We start from the raw sequence: 21,430 nt of genomic DNA, 5'->3' as shown, positions 1-21,430 counted from the left end.
CCCTTTGATGCTCTAATGTAGAAGCTCTTAAATCTTATGTTATCCTGACAGTGGCTTCATGATACTTGAATTGTTTCTTTCTGGCCACTTGTCATATTTTCTCCTTGGCCTGGGAGATCTGGAATTTGGCTATAATATTTCTAGGAATTTTCATTTTGGAGATGATTGGTGGATTCTTTCCATTTTTATTTTCCTCTCTGGTTCTAGAATGTTGGGGCATTTTTACATTATAATTTCTTGAAAGATGCTGTCCAGGCTCTTTTTTTCACCATAGATTTCAGATAGTGCAATAATTCTTAAATGATCCCTCCTGGATGTATTTTCTAGGTCCATTGTTTTTCCAATGAGATATTTCACGTTGTGTTCTATTTTTTCATTATTTTGTTTTTGTTTTATTATTTCTTGATGTCTCATAAAGTCATTAGCTTCTATTTGCTCAATTATAGTTTTTAAGGAATTATTTTCTTCAGTGAGCTTTTTTACCTCCTTTCCCATTTGACCCAGTCTCCTTTTAAAGGATTTCTTTTCTTTTACCATTTGCCCAGTTTGCTTTTCAAGGAATTCTTGTATTCATTGGGTTTTTGTACTTATTTTACCATTTGGCTTATTCTTTTTTTAAAATTTTATTTTCTTCTGTATTCTTTTGTGCCTCCTTTACTAAGCTACTGACTCTTTTTTCATGATTTTCTTGCATCACTCTCATTCCTCTCCCCAATTTTTCCTCTACTTCTCTTTCTTGATTTTCAAAAGTCCTTTTTGAGCTCTTCCATGGCCTGAGAACAATTCATATTTTTCTGTGAGTCTTTGCATGTAGGAATTTTCACTTTGTTGTCTTCTTCTGAGTGTTTGTTTTGATCTTCTTTGTCACCATAGTAACTTTCTATGGTCAGAATGTTTTCTATTGTGTGCTCATTTTTTACTTTAACTCTTTGCTAAAGTGAGGTTCTGCTTCCTGGGTGACAGAGAAGGGGGTATAATTCTGGGTGTGGGGTACAGGCAGAAGGCAAGTTGGGCTGGAATATAGACATGCCTGAGAGTAAAGTGAAATAAATCTGAAGAGGGAGACTGGATTCATGTGGCATAAGAGTATAAATATCAAGCTGAGGAATTGTTATTTTGTCCTCAAGTCAATAAGGTATCTGTTCAAGGCTTGAGTAATCAAATGATGTGGTCAGCCACATGCTTTAGGAAGATCATTTTTGTAGGAGGATGCTTTAGAAGGCAAAGAGAGTGGACTTTTTCGGGGGGGGGGTTAAATTTATATAATATATTTACTTTTCAGCATTGATTTTCACAAGAGTTTGAATTACAAATTTTCTCCCCATTTCTACCCTCCCACCCACTCCAAGACGGCATATATTCTAGTTTCCCTATTCCCCAGTTAGCTCTCCCTTCTGTCACCCCAATCCCCTCAAATCCCCTTTGCCCTTCCTTTCTTGTAGGGCAAGATAAATTTCTACACTGCGTTGTCTGTGTATCTTACTTCCTAGTTTCATGAAAAAACTTTTTTTTGTTTGTTTTTGAACATCTGTTTTTAAAACTTTGAGTTTCAAATTCTCTCCCTTCTTCCCTCCCCACACACTCTCCCTAAGAAGGCAAGCAAGTCAGCATAGGGCACATGTGTATCATTACATAAAACCCTTCCACAATACTCATGTTGTGAAAGACTTACTGTATATTGCTCCTTCCTAACCTATCCCCCTTTATTGAATTTTCTCCCTTGACCCTGTCCCTTTTTGAAAGGTTTTGTTTTCGATTACCTCCTCTCCCTGTCAGCCCTCCCTTCTATCATCCCCGCCTTTTTTATCTTCTTCCTCCTTCTTTCCTGTGGGGTAAGATACCCAATTGAGTGTGTATGATATTCCCTCCTCAGGTCAAATCTGATGAGAGCAAGATTCACTCATTCCCCTTCACCTTCCCCCTCTTCCCTTCTTGCAGAACTGCTTTTTCTTGCCACTTTTATGTGAGACAATTTACCCCATTCTATCTCTCCCTTTCTCCCTCTCTCAGTATATTCCTCTCTCATGCCTTAATTTTATTTTATTTTTTTAGATATCATCCCTTCATATACAACTCACCCTGTGCCCTCTGTCTACACACACACACACACACACACACACACACATATATATACATGTATATACGTGCATACACACATATACATATATATACATACCCATATATATACACACACATATATACATATATATGCATGTATATGCATATTCCCTTCAGCTACACTAATACTGAGGTCTCATGAATCATACACATTACCTTTCCAAGTAGGAATGTTAACAAAACAGTTCAATTTTAGTAAGTCCCATCGGATTTCTCTTTCTTGTTTACCTTTTCATGCTTCTCTTGATTCTTGTGTTTGAAAGTCAAATTTTCTGTTTAGCTCTGGTCCTTTCACTGAGAAAACTTGAAAGTCCTCTATTTTGTTGAAAATCCATATTTTGCCTTGGAGCATGATACTCAGCTTTGGTGGGTAGGGGATTCTTGGTTTTAATCCTAGCTCCATTGACCTCCAGAATATCGTATTCCAAGCCCTTCGATCCCTTAATGTAGAAACTGTTAGATCTTGTGTTATTCTGATTGTGTTTCCACAATACTCAAATTGTTTCTTTCTGGCTGCTTGCAGTATTTTCTCCTTGATCTGGGAGCTCTGGAATTTGGCAACAATATTCCTAGAAGTTTTCTTTTTGGGATCTATTTGAGGAGGCGATCTGTGGATTCTTTCAATTTCTATTTTACCCTCTGGCTCTAGAATATCAGGGCAGTTCTCCTTGATAATTTCTCGAAAGATGATATCTAAGCTCTTTTTTTGATCATGGCTTTCAGATAGTCCAATAATTTTAAAATTCTCTCTCCTGGATCTGTTTTCCACGTCAATGGTTTTTCCAATGAGATATTTCACATTGTCTTCCACTTTTTCATTCCTTTGGTTTTGTTTAATAATATCTTGATTTCTCATAAAGTCACTAGCTTCCACTTGCTCCAATCTAATTTTTAAGGTGTTATTTTCTTCAGTGGTCTTTTGGACCTCCTTTTCCATTTGGCTAATTCTGCCTTTCAAGACATTCTTCTCCTCATTGGGTTTTTGGAGCTCTTTTGCCATTTCACTTAGTCTATTTTTTAAGGTGTTACTTTCTTCAGTATTTTTTTGGTTCTCCTTTAGCAAGTCATTGACTTGTTTTTCATAGTTTTCCTGCATCATTCTCATTTCTCTACCCAATTTTTCCTCTACTTCTCTAACTTGCTTTTCCATAATCCTTTTGAGCTCTTCCATGGCCTGAGATCAGTTCATGTTTTTCTTGGAGGCTTTTGATGTAGGCTCTTTGACTTTGTTGACTTCTTCTGGCTGTATGTTTTGGTCTTCTTTGTCACCAAAGAAAGATTCCAAAGGCTGAGACTGAATATGAGTGTGTTTTCGCTGCCTGGCCATGTTCCCAGGCAACTTACTTGACTCTTGAATGTTTCGTCAGGGTATGACTGCTTGAAGAGTAGAGAGTACTTTGTTCCAAGCTTGAGGGGATGTGCTGTTGTTTTCAGAGCTATTTCTCTACAGTCAGCTCTGCCACACCAGCAGTCCTCCTTCCCCAAGAACTGCCAACCTGGACCTGACAAAAATCTTAAGCAGGCTCTGCAGTCCTGCTGTGATCCACCACTTAATTCCTCCCACCAGGTGAGCCTGGGGCCAGAAGCAACAGCAGCTGTAGTTCTGTAGCTGCACCACCTCCGCTGCCCCTGGGGCAGTGGCTGAACCACTAACTCCTTCCACTCTGTCCCTGCAGCTTTTCCCACTAACCTTATCTGTTGTCTTTGGTGTTTGTGGGTTGAGGAGTCTGGTAACTGCCACAGCTCACTGATTCAGGGTGCTAGGGCTTGTTCCACCTGGCTCCTGGTCTGGCTGGTCCTGCTGCCGCCCACGTTGAGCTCCGCTCCCCTCCTCTCCCAGCTCAGTGCGTGATAGACCTCACCCAGCAACCATCCAGGTCATCCTGGGCTGAAGCCCTGCCTCCCTCTGCTATTTTGTGGGTTCTACAGCTCTAGAATTTGTTCAGAGCCATTTTTTATAGGTTTTTGGAGGGACCTGGTAGGGAGCTCATGCAAGTCCCTGCTTTCCAGTCTCTTCGAGATTCGACTTTTAATTAAGAGGCTTTTGCAAAGGCTCAAGTGAGAGGAGATGCAAATCTGAGTTAGGGAGGTGGCTGTGTGAGTGGATATAAATGTATATGTGATATGTGTTGTGGCTGTAGAAGTGGCAAGATTTGCCTAGTGACTGGTTGGAAAAGGGAAAATAGAGACAAGAGTAGAGATTAATTCCAGAATTGTAAACCATGTGCCTAGAAGAATCATGGGGTCCTGAACAGAAATAAAGAATTATAGAGATAAGTGATTTCAGGTTTGAAGTTGGGGATAAGATGAGAAAGAACAGAGGTTCCCATGGGAAATTTCCCATATTCTTTCAGGCTCACAATATCTCACCTAATGATAGCCCTTTGCAGCAATACCAAGTTCCATGAATAATATAACATAAGATGACTTAGAAACCAGAATTCCCATTCCTGGTGATTTTACAGCACAAAGGTCACCTTGGAAACCAGGACTTTTACCACAGTCAATTAGCATGTAGTGAATAACACCTTCAGTACTGGACTGTGGTCTTTTGAGAGGTCAGGGATCATGAAGCAGACTCTTTCTCTTTGAAAAGGATTAACAATGGTGGTTACTCTGCAAAACAGATTTATGCATTTGGACGTAGTTTCTGCATATATTTAAGAGAAGATCCTGGGGTGGGAATTGAAGTATTCTTTTTTAATTTTACAGTCTTTTCACTATCAAAATGATGAAATTGGCAAATCATAGAATAATGCCAATTATCAGTGAATAATTTGTAGGAAACAAATTTATTCATCACTGCTCTGCTTAGGGGCACCCTGCCATGGTGCATAAGATCAAAGTTTGGGAGTAAGATCATAGGATAACTATGTAGGATGGGGTCAATTAATGTTTCCTGAATACATCAATAGATATATCCAAATCTTAATCCTTATTCTAATCTTAATATTCTTCTTTACTTTACTTTACTTCCATATAACAGATACTCTTTTCAAGAAAGATGTCTGGCAATAACTGCACTGCTGTGACTGAATTCATTATTTTGGGGCTAACAGATGATCCAACTCTTTGTGTCATCCTCTTTGGGATGTTTCTGTGTGTCTATGCTGTCACCTTAGTTGGTAACCTTAGCATAATCACGTTGATCAGAAATAGCTCTCAACTTCACACTCCAATGTACCTTTTCCTCAGCCACTTGGCTTTTGTGGATCTTGGTTATTCTTCATCTGTCACACCTCTCATGCTCATCAGCTTCCTTGTGGAGAAGACCTCAATCCCTCAGGGAGGCTGTATGGCCCAATTTTGTTTTGTAGCCACCTTTGGGACATCTGAGTGCTTCCTGCTGGCTGTGATGGCTTATGATAGGTATGTGGCCATCTGTAACCCTCTACTCTACTCCACCCACATGTCCACTAGGGTCTGTACTCTGTTATTATTCATATCCTACCTGGGTGGTTGTACAAATTTTGGGATCTCTACTGGTTGTTTATTGAATCTGTCCTTCTGTGGATCCAATAGGATCAATCACTTTTTCTGTGATTATTCACCACTTTTAAAACTTTCTAATTACCAAAGTGATCTTGCTGAAATTCTTCCTGCTGCTTCTTCTGGGTTAACAATTATAATCACAGTGCTAATTATCACATTCTCTTACGTATACATCCTCTCCTCTGTCCTGAAGATAAGGTCCACTGAAGGGAGATCTAAAGCTTTCTCAACTTGTACCTCCCACCTCACAGCAGTCGCTCTCTTCTATGGCACCGTTACATTCATTTATATGATGCCTAAATCCAGCTACTCAACAGATGAGAACAAAGTGGTGTCTCTCTTCTATACTGTAATGATCCCCATGTTGAACCCTCTGATCTACAGTCTAAGAAATAATGAAGTAAAAGGGGCACTGAAGAAACTGATGAGTAGAAAACATCTTCTTTCATGAATTCAACTCAAAATGACCTCTTCTTGTTAAGTACATACTATGTCTCTAGCATTATGTTTGGTTTAATGGACACAAGTACTAAAATGAAACATTGCCTTTCTTTAAGCATCTAATATTCTATTGATATAATGATTATAATTAAGTGATACCAATTAATTGTTTTTGGAAAGGCAAATCACTTAACCCTGCTTTTCTTAGTTCTTTGTCTATAAAATGAGCTGAAGAAGGAAATGACAAACCATACTAGTATCTTTCCAAGAAAAACAAATGGTTCATGAAAAATCAGATGTGACTGAAATGGCTGAACAAAAACAAAAGTCATTGTGTGTGTTTTCTTATCTCTGCTATCATCACTATATCAGATCATGTAAATAATTTCTGTTTATTAATCATATTTTTTGTTTTTTTCTTACTGCACAATAATATTTCATTATGTTCATAAGAGAAGATTTGTTTTGTCCTTCCTCAATCATGGGGCATCTGCTTTATTTTCAATTACTTGGTACTACTAAAGTGGTCCTATAGATGCTTTTGTCTGTGAAGGGAATTTATTTTTCTCAATTGCCACCTTTGTGGTATAATGTACCTATAAAATGTATTCTTTTTTTCTTTGGATTAATTCTTTGTGAATGGTGAGGTGGGGAGAGATGCTAAGATGAAATTTAGGTTATGTTAAAACAAAAGATACCAATAAAGAATCATTAAAAAATAAAAAGATCCACAGTCTTGCTTCTTCTTTCCTTTTCAGTGTTACATTTTATTTCCATCCGTGCAGTGTTCAATCTGGCTGCACTGGGTTACTTGTTTTTCCCCACACGTGACACTCCATCTTCTGTGTCTTTACACTGGCTTTCTCCTAGGCCTGAAATGGTTTACTTGCCTACCTCTGCCAGTTAATTTGGAAAAAAAATTATATGAATGTTGACATTTTTATCTATAACTGGAAAAGTAAAATTTTTTTTTAAAAATTAGGAAGGCAATAGTTCCACTGGATTCTCCCTTAATAATACCCATTATGGAATAATATTTTAAGTTCTGACCTCCTCATTTTATGAAAATGTTGAAAATTTGGTGGGCATCCAAAGGGGTATAACTAAGTTGGTCAACAGTCAACAAGGGTTTTAATGGCTTACTATATACCAGCTTTATGCTATAACTTGGAATACAAAAAAGGGGAAAAAATCCCTGCCTTCCAGTAGCTCACACTGCATTTAGAGAGACACCATGTGAATAAAGAGGTGCATACAAATTATAGGCAGAGGAGATGTAATTGTAATTGTAATTGAGAGTAAGCTCTTGTTAGACAGGAAACACTTGCTGAAAGTAGAATGTGAATTGTCTTCAGGAAAACCAGGGAAAATAACTGGCAGCAGTGTAAACAGTTTAACAATATTAAGTCCCTTATGATTTCCCTTTCCCATTTACCTTTTTATGCTTCTCTTAAGTCTTGTATTTGAAAGTCAAATTTTCTACTTAGCTCTGGTATTGTCATGAGGAATGCTTCAAAGTCCTGCATTTCACACAATATCCTTTTTAAACCCTTAAGGATTACACTCAGCTTTTCTGGGTGGGTGATTCTTGCTTGTAATTTTAGGTCCTTTGCCCTCCAAATATCATATTTCAAGCCCACCTACCCTTTGATATAGAAGATGCTTAATACTGTGTTTTCCTGGCTGTGGCTCCATGACACTCAAATTGTTTCTTTCTGGCTGCTTGTAATATTTTCTCCTTGAGCTGGGAGCTCTGGAATTTGGCAATAATATTTCTGGGAGTTTTCATTTTGGGATAGGTTCAGGAAGTGATTGGTAGATTCTTTAAATTTTTATTTTCCCCTCTGGTTCTAGAATATCAGGGCACTTTTCCTCAATAATTTCTTGAAGGATGCTCTCCAGGCTCTTTTTTTTCATCTTAGCTTTCAGATAGTGCAATAATTCTGAAATGATCTCTCCTGGATCTATTTTCTAGGTCAGTTGTTTTTTCAATGAGGCATTTCACATTGCCTCATATTTTTCATTGTTTTGTTTTTGTTTTATTGTTTTTTAAATTTTCTTATTTTTTAAAATTTTTTATTTTTTATTATTTATTTTTATTTTTAGTTTACAACAGATGGTTCTACATAATTTTGAGTTTCAGATTTTCTCCCCTCCCTCCCCCCTCCCTCCCCAAAATGGCATGGAATCTCATATAACTACCATGAATAACTTCGCATTGAAATAATTTACACACTAGTCAAGTTGCAGAGAAGAATTATGACCAAAGGAATGAATCATGAGAAAGAAGAAACAGAACCAAAAAAACCCCATCCAAAAACAAAAACAAAAGAGAAGAGAAAAAGGTGAGCATGAAGTGTGCCTCAATCTGCATTCAAACTTCATAGTTCTTTCTCTGGATGTAGATAGCATTCTCCATCGTGAGTCCTTTGGAGTTGTCCTTGCACCTTGTGTTGCTGAGAAGAGCAAAGTCTGCCAGGGTTGGTCCTCATGGAATCCATATATCTGTGGTTGTGTACAATGTCCTCCTGGCTCTGCTCCACTCACTCAGCATTATGTCGTGCAGGTTTTTCCAGGTTGTTATGAAGTCCATATCATCCCCATTTCTTATGGCACAGTAGTATTCCATTACCTTCATATACCACAGCTTGTTCAGCCATTCCCCAATTGATGGGCATCCCTTTGATTTCCAATTCTTGGCTACCACAAAAAGAGCCGCTATAAATATTTTTGTACATATGGGTCCTTTTCCCGCTTGTGTGATTTCTTTGGGATACAACCCTAGAAGTGGTATTGCTGGGTCAAAGGGTATGAACATTCCTGTGGCCCTTTGGGCGTAGTTCCAAATTACTCTCCAAAATGGCTTATTTTTATATAAAACAATGTTTTATTGTTTCTTGATGTCTCATAAAGTCATTAACTTCTACTTGCTTAATTCTAATTTTTAAGGAATTATTTTCTTCAGTGAGCTTTTGTAGCTCCTTTTCGATTTGACCCATTCTTTTTTAAGGATTTCTCTTCTTCAGTGATTTTTTTTATATCTTTTACCATTTGGCTAAATCTGGTTTTTAAGGCATTCTTCTCCTCATTGCTTTTTGTACTTCTTTTACCATTGGCCTATTCTGTTTTTTTAAGGTTTTATTTTCTTCTGTATTCTTTTGTGCCTCCTTTATTAAGCTATTAACTCTTTTTTCATGATTTTCTTGCACCACTCTCATTTCTCTTCCAATTTTTTCCTCTACTTCCCTTTCTTGATTCTTAAAAATCCTTTTTGAGCTCTTCCATGGCCTGACAGCAATTCATGTTTTTCTGTGAGTCTTTGTGTGTGGGACATTGTTGTCTTCCTCTGAGTGTGTGTTTTGATCTTTTTTGTCCTCAAACATTCTATTGGCATAATGTTTTCTGTTGTGTGTTCATTTTTGACTTTTAACTCTTTGTTAAAGTGAGGTTCTGCTTCCTGGGTTCACTGTCCCAGGCTTCAGGGATTTTGTGCTGCTCTTTTCAGATGTACTTCTAGGGATCTGTAAGTTTTCATTTCTTCCAGGGTGTATGATCTAAGTAGAGGTGTTTACTACTCTCCTGGCCTGTGCTTTGGTTTGTGAGTGACCACAGGCACTCTTTTCTGTCCTGGAACTGTGATGAGAGTCCCTACTCCAGTATAGTCATAAACCTTGGCATGCTATTGCTCCTCCATGCCCTGGGAGTGCTACCCAGGACTGTGACCCAGATTCAAGTATGGGCAAAGCAACAGAGCCCTGCCCTTAGTGCCAGCAAAGAGACCTCTGTAAGATATAAATGGTGATACTCTGAGCAAATTAAGTGAAGCATGGAATAGTGTCCTTCTCAGATATATGGATAAGGGAAGGATTTATGCACAAACAAGATATAGAGAGCAATATGGGATTTCCTGGTCCTCAGGTGACTCACAGCATATATCAACTGTGCTATGGAAAATGCTGTTATATTCCAGCAAAATTTTATTAGGATCCTTGAAAAGATTGTTAATACTCCCTTTACACATAGATAATTGTCCCCATTATGAATAGTACCTTTGTTCCAGGATCTGTGGTTTCTACCAAGCTGAGTTTTGTAGTTGTTCTTTCAGCTTTAGGTTTATATATGTGTAATCAGTAAGTGTTATGGACTCACCAAAATGAATCTGGTGAGGAGATGAGAACCAAGTTTCATAGTTAGTGAGCACTGTGACAAGCACAACTGCCACATGTTGATCCCAGAAAAATTTTTGAGAGCTTCCATGGAAGATGAGACTAGATTAGCTATGGTGCTTTCCAATGTTGTTTTTTGTTACTCTTTAAAAATCCTGGACAAACATAGATAAAGAAAAAAATAATGAACCCCCCTGATAATTTAGAGAACTTCTCAAACAACTCATTGGTGTATTTGTAATTTTCTCAATCTCAATGGATTTCAAAAGACATTTTAATGATGTTGGCTACATTTGGTGCTAAGGTGCTCAAAGGTTTATACCCTAAATTATATGAACCTCAACATAAATATAGTGCTACCATGGAAACATAGTAATTGGAGTCTATTGTAATCATCTGCTTGCATCATTGGGTACCACTGATGTTCTTGATTTTTGTCTAAAAATTCTTAGGTCTGATTATTGATTTGTAACTAATTTCAGGGAAGCCTGTCTATTCCCCCTGAAATGCCAAACATTATATTGATTTCAGTTTTGTATAAGGCTTTGATGCATCTCTCTCTCTGTCTCAAATTCATTTCTTGTTTTGATCTTGTTGTTTCTGGTCCCTTATAGGGCCATATAATGTTAAAGATTTGGAAGTAAGGTATATGCAATCAACATTGTTACAGCAAGTTAGTAAGTAAAATTCTGATCTTTCACAGGTTATATCATATATCCTGAAACAGCACTATAAGCAGTAAGTATGTGATCATACATTGTAAGTATTAGGAAAACTTAGATAAAAGTCTTTGTGTATACATTAGTACATTTACTTCATTTATTACTTTCCCTCCACTTCTCAAATTGAGGCTTTGGGTGAGGAGTTTCACAGACATGTTTGTTTGTTGTTGTAATGAAGATTTGGACTTGAAATAAGGAGAACTGGATTTGAGTTCCATATTTGAATATTACTGGCTCTGACTGTGATTGTACTTAAGTGACTGCACCTCTCTGATCCTTAGTTATCTGATTTGTAAAATTAGCATAACAATATCTTCTGAATATTTTGGAAGGAAAGTAATTTAAGAAATTTAAAATTTCATATTGAGTTATTAATATTCTTGTTATGTTATTATTTTGATTTTGATATCAACATAAAAGAGATGAGATTTTCAAAAGTGGGTTCTATTCAACTAATATTTTGATGTGCACACTACACAGGCTGTCCTGTCCTAGCCACTGGGGCTAAAAAGAATAAAATGCAAAACAGTCCTCAATCTCAGGGAGTTTACATCCTACTGGACAGGAAAGGATGAAATATTGACAGAGATAAGTAAATACAAGATAAGCCAAGGAGGGACAGAGTTTTAGAAACTGCACTTCATCTATGTAGTGACCCATTAGCTGAAAAACAAAGGAAGGTTGAAACTCTAAGAAACAGAGAAGAGTTAGGGCATTTGGATCATGAACAATGGCCTGTGCTGATGGACAGACATTGGGGTAGAATTCTGGATCTGGGGAATAGGCAGTCCAATTGGTCTGAAGAGTAGGCATGCCTGAGAGTAAAGTGAGATCAATCTAAGGAGGGAAACTGGTTTCCTGTGGCATAGGAGCATGAGGAGTTGTTATTTTGTCCCCAAGTCAATAAAATATCTGTTCAAGGTTTGAATAGGCAAGTGGTATGGTCAGCCCATGCATTAGGAGATCATTTTTGTAGGTTTTTAGAGAATAGTTTAGAGGGCATAGAGAATGGACTTTAAATTAAGAAGCTTTTGCAATGGTCCAAGTGAGTGGAGATGCAAACCTGAGTTAGAGAGGTGGTTGTGTGAGTGAACATAAAAGTAAATGTGAAATATATTTGTGGATATAGAAGTGGCAAGATTTGGTGACTGACTGGTTGGGGAAGGGAAGATAGAGAGAAGAGCAGAGATTAATTCCAGGACTTCAAATTAATGTATGTAGAAAACGAGTGGGACCCTGAACAGAAATAGGAAATCATGGAAATAATTTTTTAAATTGAAGGTTGAAGATAATATGAGTTCTCTTTTGAACTTTTGAGTTTGAAATGCATTTGGGAGGTCTATGTATAGATATCCAGCTATTGATGATGTATAGATTGGAGTTCGGAAGTGGATATACAGACTTGGGATTTGCCTGAATGGAGAAGAAGTTAATGGCAATGGAACCTAATGAGCTCACTTAAAACATATAGAAAAGAGGAGAGGGCCTAGGACAGAGGAAGAGATATGTGTAAGCTTAGGAGACTGCACAGGGATTATGATCTGGCAAAGGAAGCTGAGGAGGAAAGGTCAGACAGGTAGAATCGTACTGGCATCGGAGTGTCATGAAAACTCATGAGGAATTGGTGATCCACCTTGTCATGTGCTTGGCAGAGTCCAAGAATTAATCAATCAATCAGTATTTATTTAGCATTGACTTTTTTTCAGATACTTTCCTAGGTGCTAATGTTACAGATAACAAAGTCTGTTACAATCCCTACCCCCTAGGAATTAAAATTAAGATTATGAAAATATTATTATTTACAAATTGGGAAATTATTGGTGACTTTGTAGAGAGTATGTCCTATCGAATGATAGGGTTGGAAACAAGACTATAATGGATTAACGTGTGAGTAGGAGGAGAGGAAGTGGACTAAATAATATTAACTTTTTTCCCTGAGAGGATATTGGAAAAGGGAGGAGACATAGTATGATACCTTGAAAGACTATTGGGGTCAAATGGAAAATTTTACAGGATTGGACAGGTCTGAGCCAAGTTTTGGGAGAAAGGAGAAGGCCTATAGATAAAAAGATTAAAAGTTAAAAGGTAGTTTTTCACTGGGGAAGGCTCAGGGTTGAAGTAGGTGAGATGGAATTAATGGAAAAATTAGAGAAATTGGCCCTGGGGAAGAAGAGGATTATTTCTTTCTCAGAGATTGTTACAGTGACAAAAGGACTGATATCAAGGAGTTTTGAACTGTAGAAGAGAAAAGAAAAGGGAACCCACAGAGGCAGCCTTTTTTTGTTAGAAAAGTTGGATGCCAAGTCCTCTCTTGAGAGAGAAAGTTAATATAGGGGGCACTGAAAAATTGACTCAGACTCTCTAAATTTTTGTTTAGATAAGCCTTATTTTTTCTTGTGGTCAGTCACAAAGAAACAGGTAGATAATAGACCCCTTAATGAGTGTTTTAATCAGTTTCTTCTTCAGCTGAACAGCATCTCAATATTTTCTATCTTTCTTATTGTATTGAGAAGAAAAGAAAAATGAGTTCAGAGTTCAGAGTAGTGAGAACATTTATGAAAAAAAATAATATTTAAGATAATTTGTTTGAAACTCAACAGACATCAACAAATGCAAACATTTCAAGACAGATGGGTCTTTAAAAGAAATATAACATATACAAGTAAAATTATACTTCATTTTTTGTCTTTTTGCATTCTGAAACTGTTTTGCTGTTACTCTTTCCTTCTGCCACATCTGTCCCTACCCACTTAGTTACCCCTCCTCACTCACAGTGGAGGCCCTTCTTGTAAGTGACATGTATATTCAAAGAACAGAAAATGAACAGTTCAGCTGTGTCAGAGAATGCTTGTTCATTCTGTACTTCTAGTCTGTCATGTTTGAAACTAAACAGAAGGTAAACTGAGACAACTCTGTGAGCAAGACGACATTTATTAGCAGGGCATACAGCATGTCAATAAATTGAACAATGGCTTATCCCTATTAGTGTTAGAGTTCCTGAGCAAGCGAATACTGAGCAAGAGAATATCTCCTCTTCTATAGATTTGAGGGTATATAAAACAAAAAACAGAATAGGGTAGATGATGTCATGGGCATAAAGGCAACAGGACTGGTTACAGAACCGCGGTATAGTGAACAACATGACTGGTTGTAAGTTTGGTAATTAGGGCTAGCAATGACTACCCCTATTTATCATGGGAATAAAAAATGCTCCTTACTTGGGTGCAAGTGCAAGATAGTGGCCCAGATTTTTGGACAGAAACCAGACCTCCTTGACAGATAATTTCATGACGTGGAGAACTCAGGCCCCACTCCCTTGTTTTCCTGCATATTCCCCAAGGCAGCTAATATCTCTGAGGCAGGAATATGTCAGTGATTAGCAGAGGATCTGAATTTCTAAAATTAACCTGTTACAAGCCCGCTGAATTCTGAAATGATTTCAGAAGGAAAGAACCATGACTTAAGTAATTACAGGACAAAAGCAGTTACAGGATAAAACCAGTTAATTGTAAATAGATCAATAAATAAATGGCATAGGATCAATCTTAGTCTTTTCAAGTCCATTGCCACTCTGCTAGGAAGTGGTAGGTAACATTTCCTCATTGGTCTTTTGAAGACATGATTTGTCACTATTTTGGTCCAAGTTCCAAGGTCTTTCAAAGTTGTTTCCCCTATCAAGATTATTGTGATCATCATATTAATTGTTCTACAGAGTTTGCTCTGTATCGTTCAATAAAAGTGTTCCCATATTACTCCAAAGCAGTCAAGTTCGTTACTTCTCATGGTGCAATAATTTGCCACTTCTTTCCTACTCCAGAATTTGCCCTGCAGTTGAAGGAAGCAATAGGTAAATAGGATATGTTTATAGCAGGTTAAGCAAGTGCTTTCCATTGTTTTTACCTGGAAACTGCGAAGTTCTCGTGGGAAATTTCCCATAATCCTTCAGGCTGGCAATATCTAGCCTAATGATAGCCCTTTGTAGTAATACCTTGTTCTAGGAAAAAAGTAAAATGGGCAGTCTTAGAATCCAGATTCCTCATTTGTCTTCTTTTATGATTTTAGAGCACCAAGGTTATCTTGGAAAGCAGTGATTTCCTTATAGTCAATTAACATGAGGTGGAAAATATCCTCAGCTATGGAGAGTGTTCCTGTGAGAACTTAGGAGTCACAAAGCAGACTCAGTTTCTTTGGAATGGATTAAAAATGATGATTAGGTGGCAGAAATTCAATTACATATTTTGTTCATGGGGAAGAATTAGGAGGAAACTAATTTGTTCATCTCTGCTTTGTTATTGGCACCCTGCTATGGTGCATAGGAGCAAAGTATTGGAGTAGGATGGTAGGATGGGCATGTAGGGAGTGGCCAGTGAATAACTCCTGCACACTTCAGTAGACGTATTCAAATCTTAGTTCCCTATTCTATTTTAATCTCCTTTTCTTTGGTCTAATAGGCATTTTACCAAGACATGTCTGACAACTGCACTGCTGTGACTGAATTCATTATTTTGGGGCTAACAGATGATCCAACCCTTCGTGTCATCCTGTTTGTGATGTTTCTATGTGTCTATGCTGTCACCTTACTTGGTAACCTTAGCATAATCACATTGATCAGAAATAGCTCTCAACTTCACACTCCAATGTACCTTTTCCTCAGCCACTTGGCTTTTGTGGATATTGGTTATTCTTCATCTGTCACACCTCTCATGCTCATCAACTTCATTGTGGAGAAGACCTCAATCCCTCTGGGAGGCTGCATGGCCCAGTTGTTCTTTGGAGCCATTTTTGGGACATCTGAGTGCTTCCTGCTGGCTGTGATGGCTTATGATAGGTATGTGGCCATCTGTAACCCTCTACTCTACTCCACCCACATGTCTGCTAGGGCCTGTACTCTGTTATTCTTCATATCCTACCTGGGTGGTTGTATAAATTCTTGGATCTCTACTGGTTGTTTATGGAATCTGTCCTTCTGTGGATCCAATAGGATCAATCACTTTTTCTGTGATTATTCACCACTTTTGAAACTTTCTAATTACCAAGGTGATCTTGCTGAAATTCTTCCTGCTGCCTCTGCTGGGTCAGTACTTATAATCACAGTGCTAATTATCATAATCTCTTATATATACATCCTCTCCTCTGTTGTGAAGATAAGATCCACTGAAGGGAGATCTAAAGCTTTCTCTACTTGTACCTCTCACCTCACAGCAGTCATTCTGTTCTATGGGACCCTTACATTCATTTATATGATGCCTAAATCTAGCTACTCAACGGATGAGAATAAAGTGGTGTCTCTCTTCTATACTGTAATGATCCCCATGTTGAACCCTCTGATCTACAGTCTAAGAAATAATGAAGTAAAAGGGGAACTGAAGAAACTGATGAGTAGAAAGCATCTTTTTTCATGAATTCACTCAATTAATATGTTCTTATTAAGTACATACCATGTCTCTAGAATTATGTTTCATTTAATGGATGCAAGTACAAAAATGAAACATTTCTTTTCTTTAAGCATCTAATATTCTATTGATATAATGGTTATGATTAAGTGATACCAGTTAATTGCTTTTGGAGAGGCAAGTCACTTAACCCTGTTTATCTTAGTTCTTCATGTATAAAATGAGCTGGAGAAGGAAATGACAAACCATTCCATTATCTTTCCAAGAAAAACAAATGGTTCATGAAGAATCAGATGTGACTAAAATGACTGAACAAAAAGAAGTCATTGTGTGTGTTTTCTTACCTCTGCTATCATCACTATATCAGATCATGTAAATAATTTCTGTTTCTTTACTAATCATATTTTTTGCGATTTTACTGCACAATAATATTTCATTATATTCATAAGAGAAGATTTGTTTACCCCCTCATCAATCATGGGACATCTGCTTTATTTTCACTTCTTTGTTACCACAAAAGTGGTCCTATAAATGCTTTTATCTATGAAGTGAATTTCTTTTTATCAATTGCCACTGTTGTGGCATAATACACCCATAAAATATATTCTTTTTTTCTATGGAATAATTTGTGAATGATGAGGTGGGGAGAGATGCTAAGATGAAATTTACGCTGTGTTAAAACAAAAGATACCAATAAAGAATACAAAGATCCACAGTCTTGCTTCTTCATAACTTTTCGGTGTTTCATCTTACCTCTGTCCATGCAGTGTTCAATCTAGCTGCATTGTTTTTCCCCTCACATGACACCCCATCTTCTGTGTCTTTACACTGGCTTTTTCGTAGGCCTGAAATGGTTTACTTGCCTACCTCTGCCAGTTAATTTGGAAAAAAATTGTACAAACATTAAAATTTTTTATCTACAACTGCAAAAATAAAAAAAAATTATTAATAAACTAGGAAGGTGATAGCTCCACTGGATTCTCCCTTAATAATACCCATTATGGAATAATATTTTAAGTTCTGGCCTCCTCATTTTATGAAAATGTTGAAAATTTGGTGAGCATCCAAAGAGACATAACTAAGTTGGTCAACAGTCAACAAGGATTTTAATGGATTACTCTATGCCAGCTCCATGCTATAACTTGGAATACAAAAATGAGGAAAAAATCCCCGCCTTCCAGTAGCTCACATTGCATTTAGAGAGACACCATGTGAACAATGAGGTGTGAACAAATTATAGACAGAGGAGATGTAATTGTAATTGAGAAGAAGCTATTATTAGACAGGAAACACTTGCTGAAAGTAGAATGTGAATTGTCTTCAGGAAAACCCGGGAAAATAACTGGCAGCAATGTAAACAGTTTAGCAATATTAAGTTCTTACAATTTCCTTTTCCCATTTACCTTTTTATGCTTCTCTTAAGTCTTTTTTTGTGTGTGTTATATACACATATATATGTATATAATCTCTCATTGTGTTGTACTTTTATCTTTTACAGTACATCTGGCATTAAATAACTGTAGAGATAGACTTCTGAGGTAAGGAGAAATGAGAACAGAAATGGGTGAGACCAAATAATAGGAGTTGACATTTATATATCTATTTATGTTTTGAAACATGTTTTACATACATTATCTCATTTTAACCTCACAACAACCCTTTGAGATATGTACTACAGGTATTATCCCCATTTTACAGATGAGGAAACTGAGGCTCAAAGATTAAGAAATTTGCCCATGGTCACACAGGTAGTAAGTATCAAAGGTAGGATTTGAACCCAGGCCTTGCCTGATTTCAAGAGAAGATTGTCAGATCCAAGGAAGAGGTGAGTGCAGCATTAATAAAAATAGATTTGGGACGGAAAAGAGGAAGGGAAGTATTAAAACACCTCTGGGATTAAAAAAAAACTTCCAAGCAGGGGCCTCTTTAAACATGTTATGGCAATTACAGGGCTGAAAAAGTCAGAGGGGGTTTGGAGGAAAGGGAGCCATTTTCAGATTGAGAGGAGGACTTTAAACTTTTAGGTTTATGTTAAATGGAAAGCACTTGCTACCAACTAGCAAGCCAATGATTTACTGAGAAAAACTAGAGTGGGGGGCACAGGGAAAGAAAGTGGCATACTACCATGGCCACATTGGAAACAAGGTGGCCACTGGGGACAAAGCCAATTCAAGATGGACCCCCAAAGCACTGGAAAATGGAGATGTGGGTGGGAGGCAGAGGAATGCTCTAGGGAAATGTTTATAAGGAAATTATACAGAGATAAAATTGACCAAATTTTACGTCCAAATATCTTTTGGAGCAGCAGACACCAGGTTATGGAAAGTATCAGAAAAGAATGAGGTAGGGATAGAGTTTACGAATTTTTGATCAACAAAATGGCACCCCTATTCTTAAATACCACCCTTTAGAGCCCAAGGGAGGGGAGAGGACACTGCATTTTTTCAGCTTAGACCTTATGGAGAAGGGGGTAGGGAATTGGAAGAACAAGGAGACCTAGAAACAGCAATTTAAAGGTTTCAGTAAATTGTGGAGTATGGAAAACAGACGAAGGAAAAGAAGTTGGACAAACCCCAACTTCAACTCAAAAATGGCCACCTAAAGATCTTTTAGTGAGGGGAGCAGGTGGGGAAAAGGACAGGATTATTAAGTTCAGGAGAAAGGTAGGCCCAAGCCAGACAGGTTCCTAACTATCTCATCCCCAAGTCACTAAGATGGATGGTGAAAGGGAAAGTGGAGATAGAAGTCAGAGGAGTGACCCTCATTGAAGGGACACTCTTGCCACTACTACCAGGAAAACCATGAAAACTAAGAGGGAGCATTCATTGAGTCCACAGAAACCAGAAAAAGGAGGGAAGGAGGGGTAAGTGTGGAAGTGTTAAACCAGTAGTCATACAAGTACCTGGATGGCATTGGAAACAAATTCATCAGTAAAGGGGCAAAAGATGGCCTCCCTGCTCTAAACCTCTCACATACGAACAGTGGGAGAAGGTATTCTTTCAGGGAATCAAAATGGCTACCACTCAACAGGGATGGGAGTTGAGAAAGAGTGTGGATGGAATTATTCCTTTGGGGCAAGGAGGGGGGAGGGGAGGGGATGGGAAAGGACTGCAGGCAGGGAAGGTGGCATCCAGAAAGCACATTCCATAAAGTCCTGGGGGAAGGGGAGAGGGAGGGTGGCCAGGAGTCGACTCAGGTCCTTTTTATTATTTGGAATTTGATGGCCACCTGGCCAGAAAACTTGTCCTGCTCATCCTTGGTGGCAATGTTGACTGCATTAATTCGGCACTCAACCTTGACTTCCACATTGGGGGTCACCATGAACTTCACAGCCACCAGAGGCTGTGTATAATTCACGTGGAACTTCTTGCCATAGTAGGGAAAATATATCAGGTCAATGTTGCCATTGGCAGGGAATATAGCAAAGTCGCCAAGATTTTTGGCATCCTCATTCTGCTCCCCTGCACAGGTAACATTCATGCTCTGATTGGCTCCTGCATAGAAGTTGATGACTGGGTTCATCCTGATAAAGATGCAGGCCTGGCCAGTACTGTAGCCATAGTGGGCAGGGTCACTAAGCCCTGAACAGTCACCCAGCTATGTCCTGTTGAACTGACAAGCCCACTTGGGATAGCTGAGAACTGCATCGTCCAGCTGTTCATAATAGTGCCCTGGGCGGCAGACATCATTTTTCTGGACCTGGATTGAGTCATCGTAGGGTTCCAAGAATTTATCGAGCATCTGCACATGCTGGTTCCAGCTCTTGGTGTCGCTTAGGTTGGCCAAAACCTCAAGGTTCTCTGTCTTGGGACAAATCATCAGGCCTGGTGTTGCAAGCTGGTCTTGGTATCTGGGAACATGGTCTGAGACAGTCTGCAGCATGACCCACATGGTAAGGGTGAGCAAGGCAGTTAAAAACCCATAGAAGACAGAGTTAGAAGAGGAGGATGAAGGCCCAACTGCTCCCAGTACAGACCATGAACTCGTGAGTCCATGGGTTCCACACGAACCCTTTCCATTCCTCCAACACCTGTCCATCGGTCTTTTTCTCCCTTTCATTGACCATTTCTGGGGCTGGGATCTAGGCAGACCTGGAGAAGAGGGATGAGAGGCAGGGTGGCGGGGCACTAGCAGGGGCGCTAGATGGGGGGACCTTCGGGAAAGCTGATGCTCAATGGGCTAGGAAGACCCCCGGAGAGCCGAGCCCATCTGGCCCAAGGCTTTGCCTTCGATTCTTGGGTGTGATGCCCTGCGGAGAGAACAGGAGCACCAGAGGCTACAGCGGAGATGGAGAAAAGGGGCCCTAGGCACAGAACTAAAGGCAACAAAAAGGGGGTGCAGTCAACGCAGAGTGGAGTGGAACAAAGCCCAAAGGGGGGATTGCAGCAATGATGCCCCCAAAACAGTCCAGAGAAGCAACAGTGGGTGTAAAATAAGCGACCTGACAAGGATTCAAGGAGAGCTGGGGTGCGAAGAAGCGGCATGGAGTAAGGAGGTCCCCGAAATCTTGAGTTAGAGCTGTTGCAGGCAAAGGCAGCAGGGGCGACCACGCACAGAGCCCCTGGTGAAAGGAAGAGGCAGGCAAAGGTGGGGGTGGCTGAATGCTGCGGGTGTAGGGGGACTGGGAAGGAGGGCGCAGCTGTGTGGGAAGCAGCCAAGGCCTTGGGGCCGAGGTTGCAGGGTAAAGGCTCAGCTTCTCAGCAGTGTACACTTCCCTTAAGTCTTGTATTTGAAAGTTAAATTTTCCACTTAGCTCTGGTATTTTCATGAGGAAATCTTCAAAGTCCTCCATTTCACCCTTAAGGATTATACTCAGTTTTGCTGGGTAGGTGATTCTTGCTTGTAATGTTAGGTCCTTTGCCCTCCAGAATATCATATTTCAAGCCCACCAATCCTTTGATATAGAAGCTGCTTAATCTTGTGGTTTCCTGGTCGTGGCTCCAAGACACTCAAATTGTTTCTTTCTCCTTGACCTGGAAGCTCTGGAATTTGGCAATAATATTTCTTGGAGTTTTCATTTTTGGGACTGATTTCAGGAGGTGATTGGTGAATTATTTCAATTTTATTTTCCCCTCTGGTTCTAGAATATCAGGGCACT

The 21,430-nt window shown here is 38.9% G+C and overlaps 2 protein-coding genes and 1 pseudogene across 2 annotated transcripts; 2 read left to right on the top strand and 1 right to left on the bottom strand.

Annotated features, from left to right (window-relative positions):
- The first annotated feature begins 5,122 nt into the window (after nt 1–5,122).
- On the top strand, nt 5,123–6,061 carry LOC118853634 (olfactory receptor 480-like). The gene has a single exon (XM_036763805.1). The coding sequence runs from the start codon at nt 5,123–5,125 to the stop codon at nt 6,059–6,061; it is 939 nt and encodes a 312-aa protein (XP_036619700.1).
- A 9,344-nt stretch (nt 6,062–15,405) lies between these two features.
- LOC118853618 (olfactory receptor 480-like) lies at nt 15,406–17,253 on the top strand. Its single transcript, XM_036763785.1, has one exon. The coding sequence runs from the start codon at nt 15,406–15,408 to the stop codon at nt 16,339–16,341; it is 936 nt and encodes a 311-aa protein (XP_036619680.1). The 3' UTR covers nt 16,342–17,253.
- Nucleotides 17,254–19,524: 2,271 nt separating this feature from the next.
- Nucleotides 19,525–20,398, bottom strand: LOC118855512 (annotated as a pseudogene).
- Between the last annotated feature and the right edge of the window lie 1,032 nt (nt 20,399–21,430).

Source organism: Trichosurus vulpecula, chromosome 6 (assembly GCF_011100635.1).
Source record: "Trichosurus vulpecula isolate mTriVul1 chromosome 6, mTriVul1.pri, whole genome shotgun sequence".
Classification (NCBI taxonomy): domain Eukaryota; kingdom Metazoa; phylum Chordata; class Mammalia; order Diprotodontia; family Phalangeridae; genus Trichosurus; species Trichosurus vulpecula.
The sequence above is the reverse complement of the archived record's forward strand: the minus strand, read 5'-3'. Positions and strand labels throughout refer to the sequence as shown.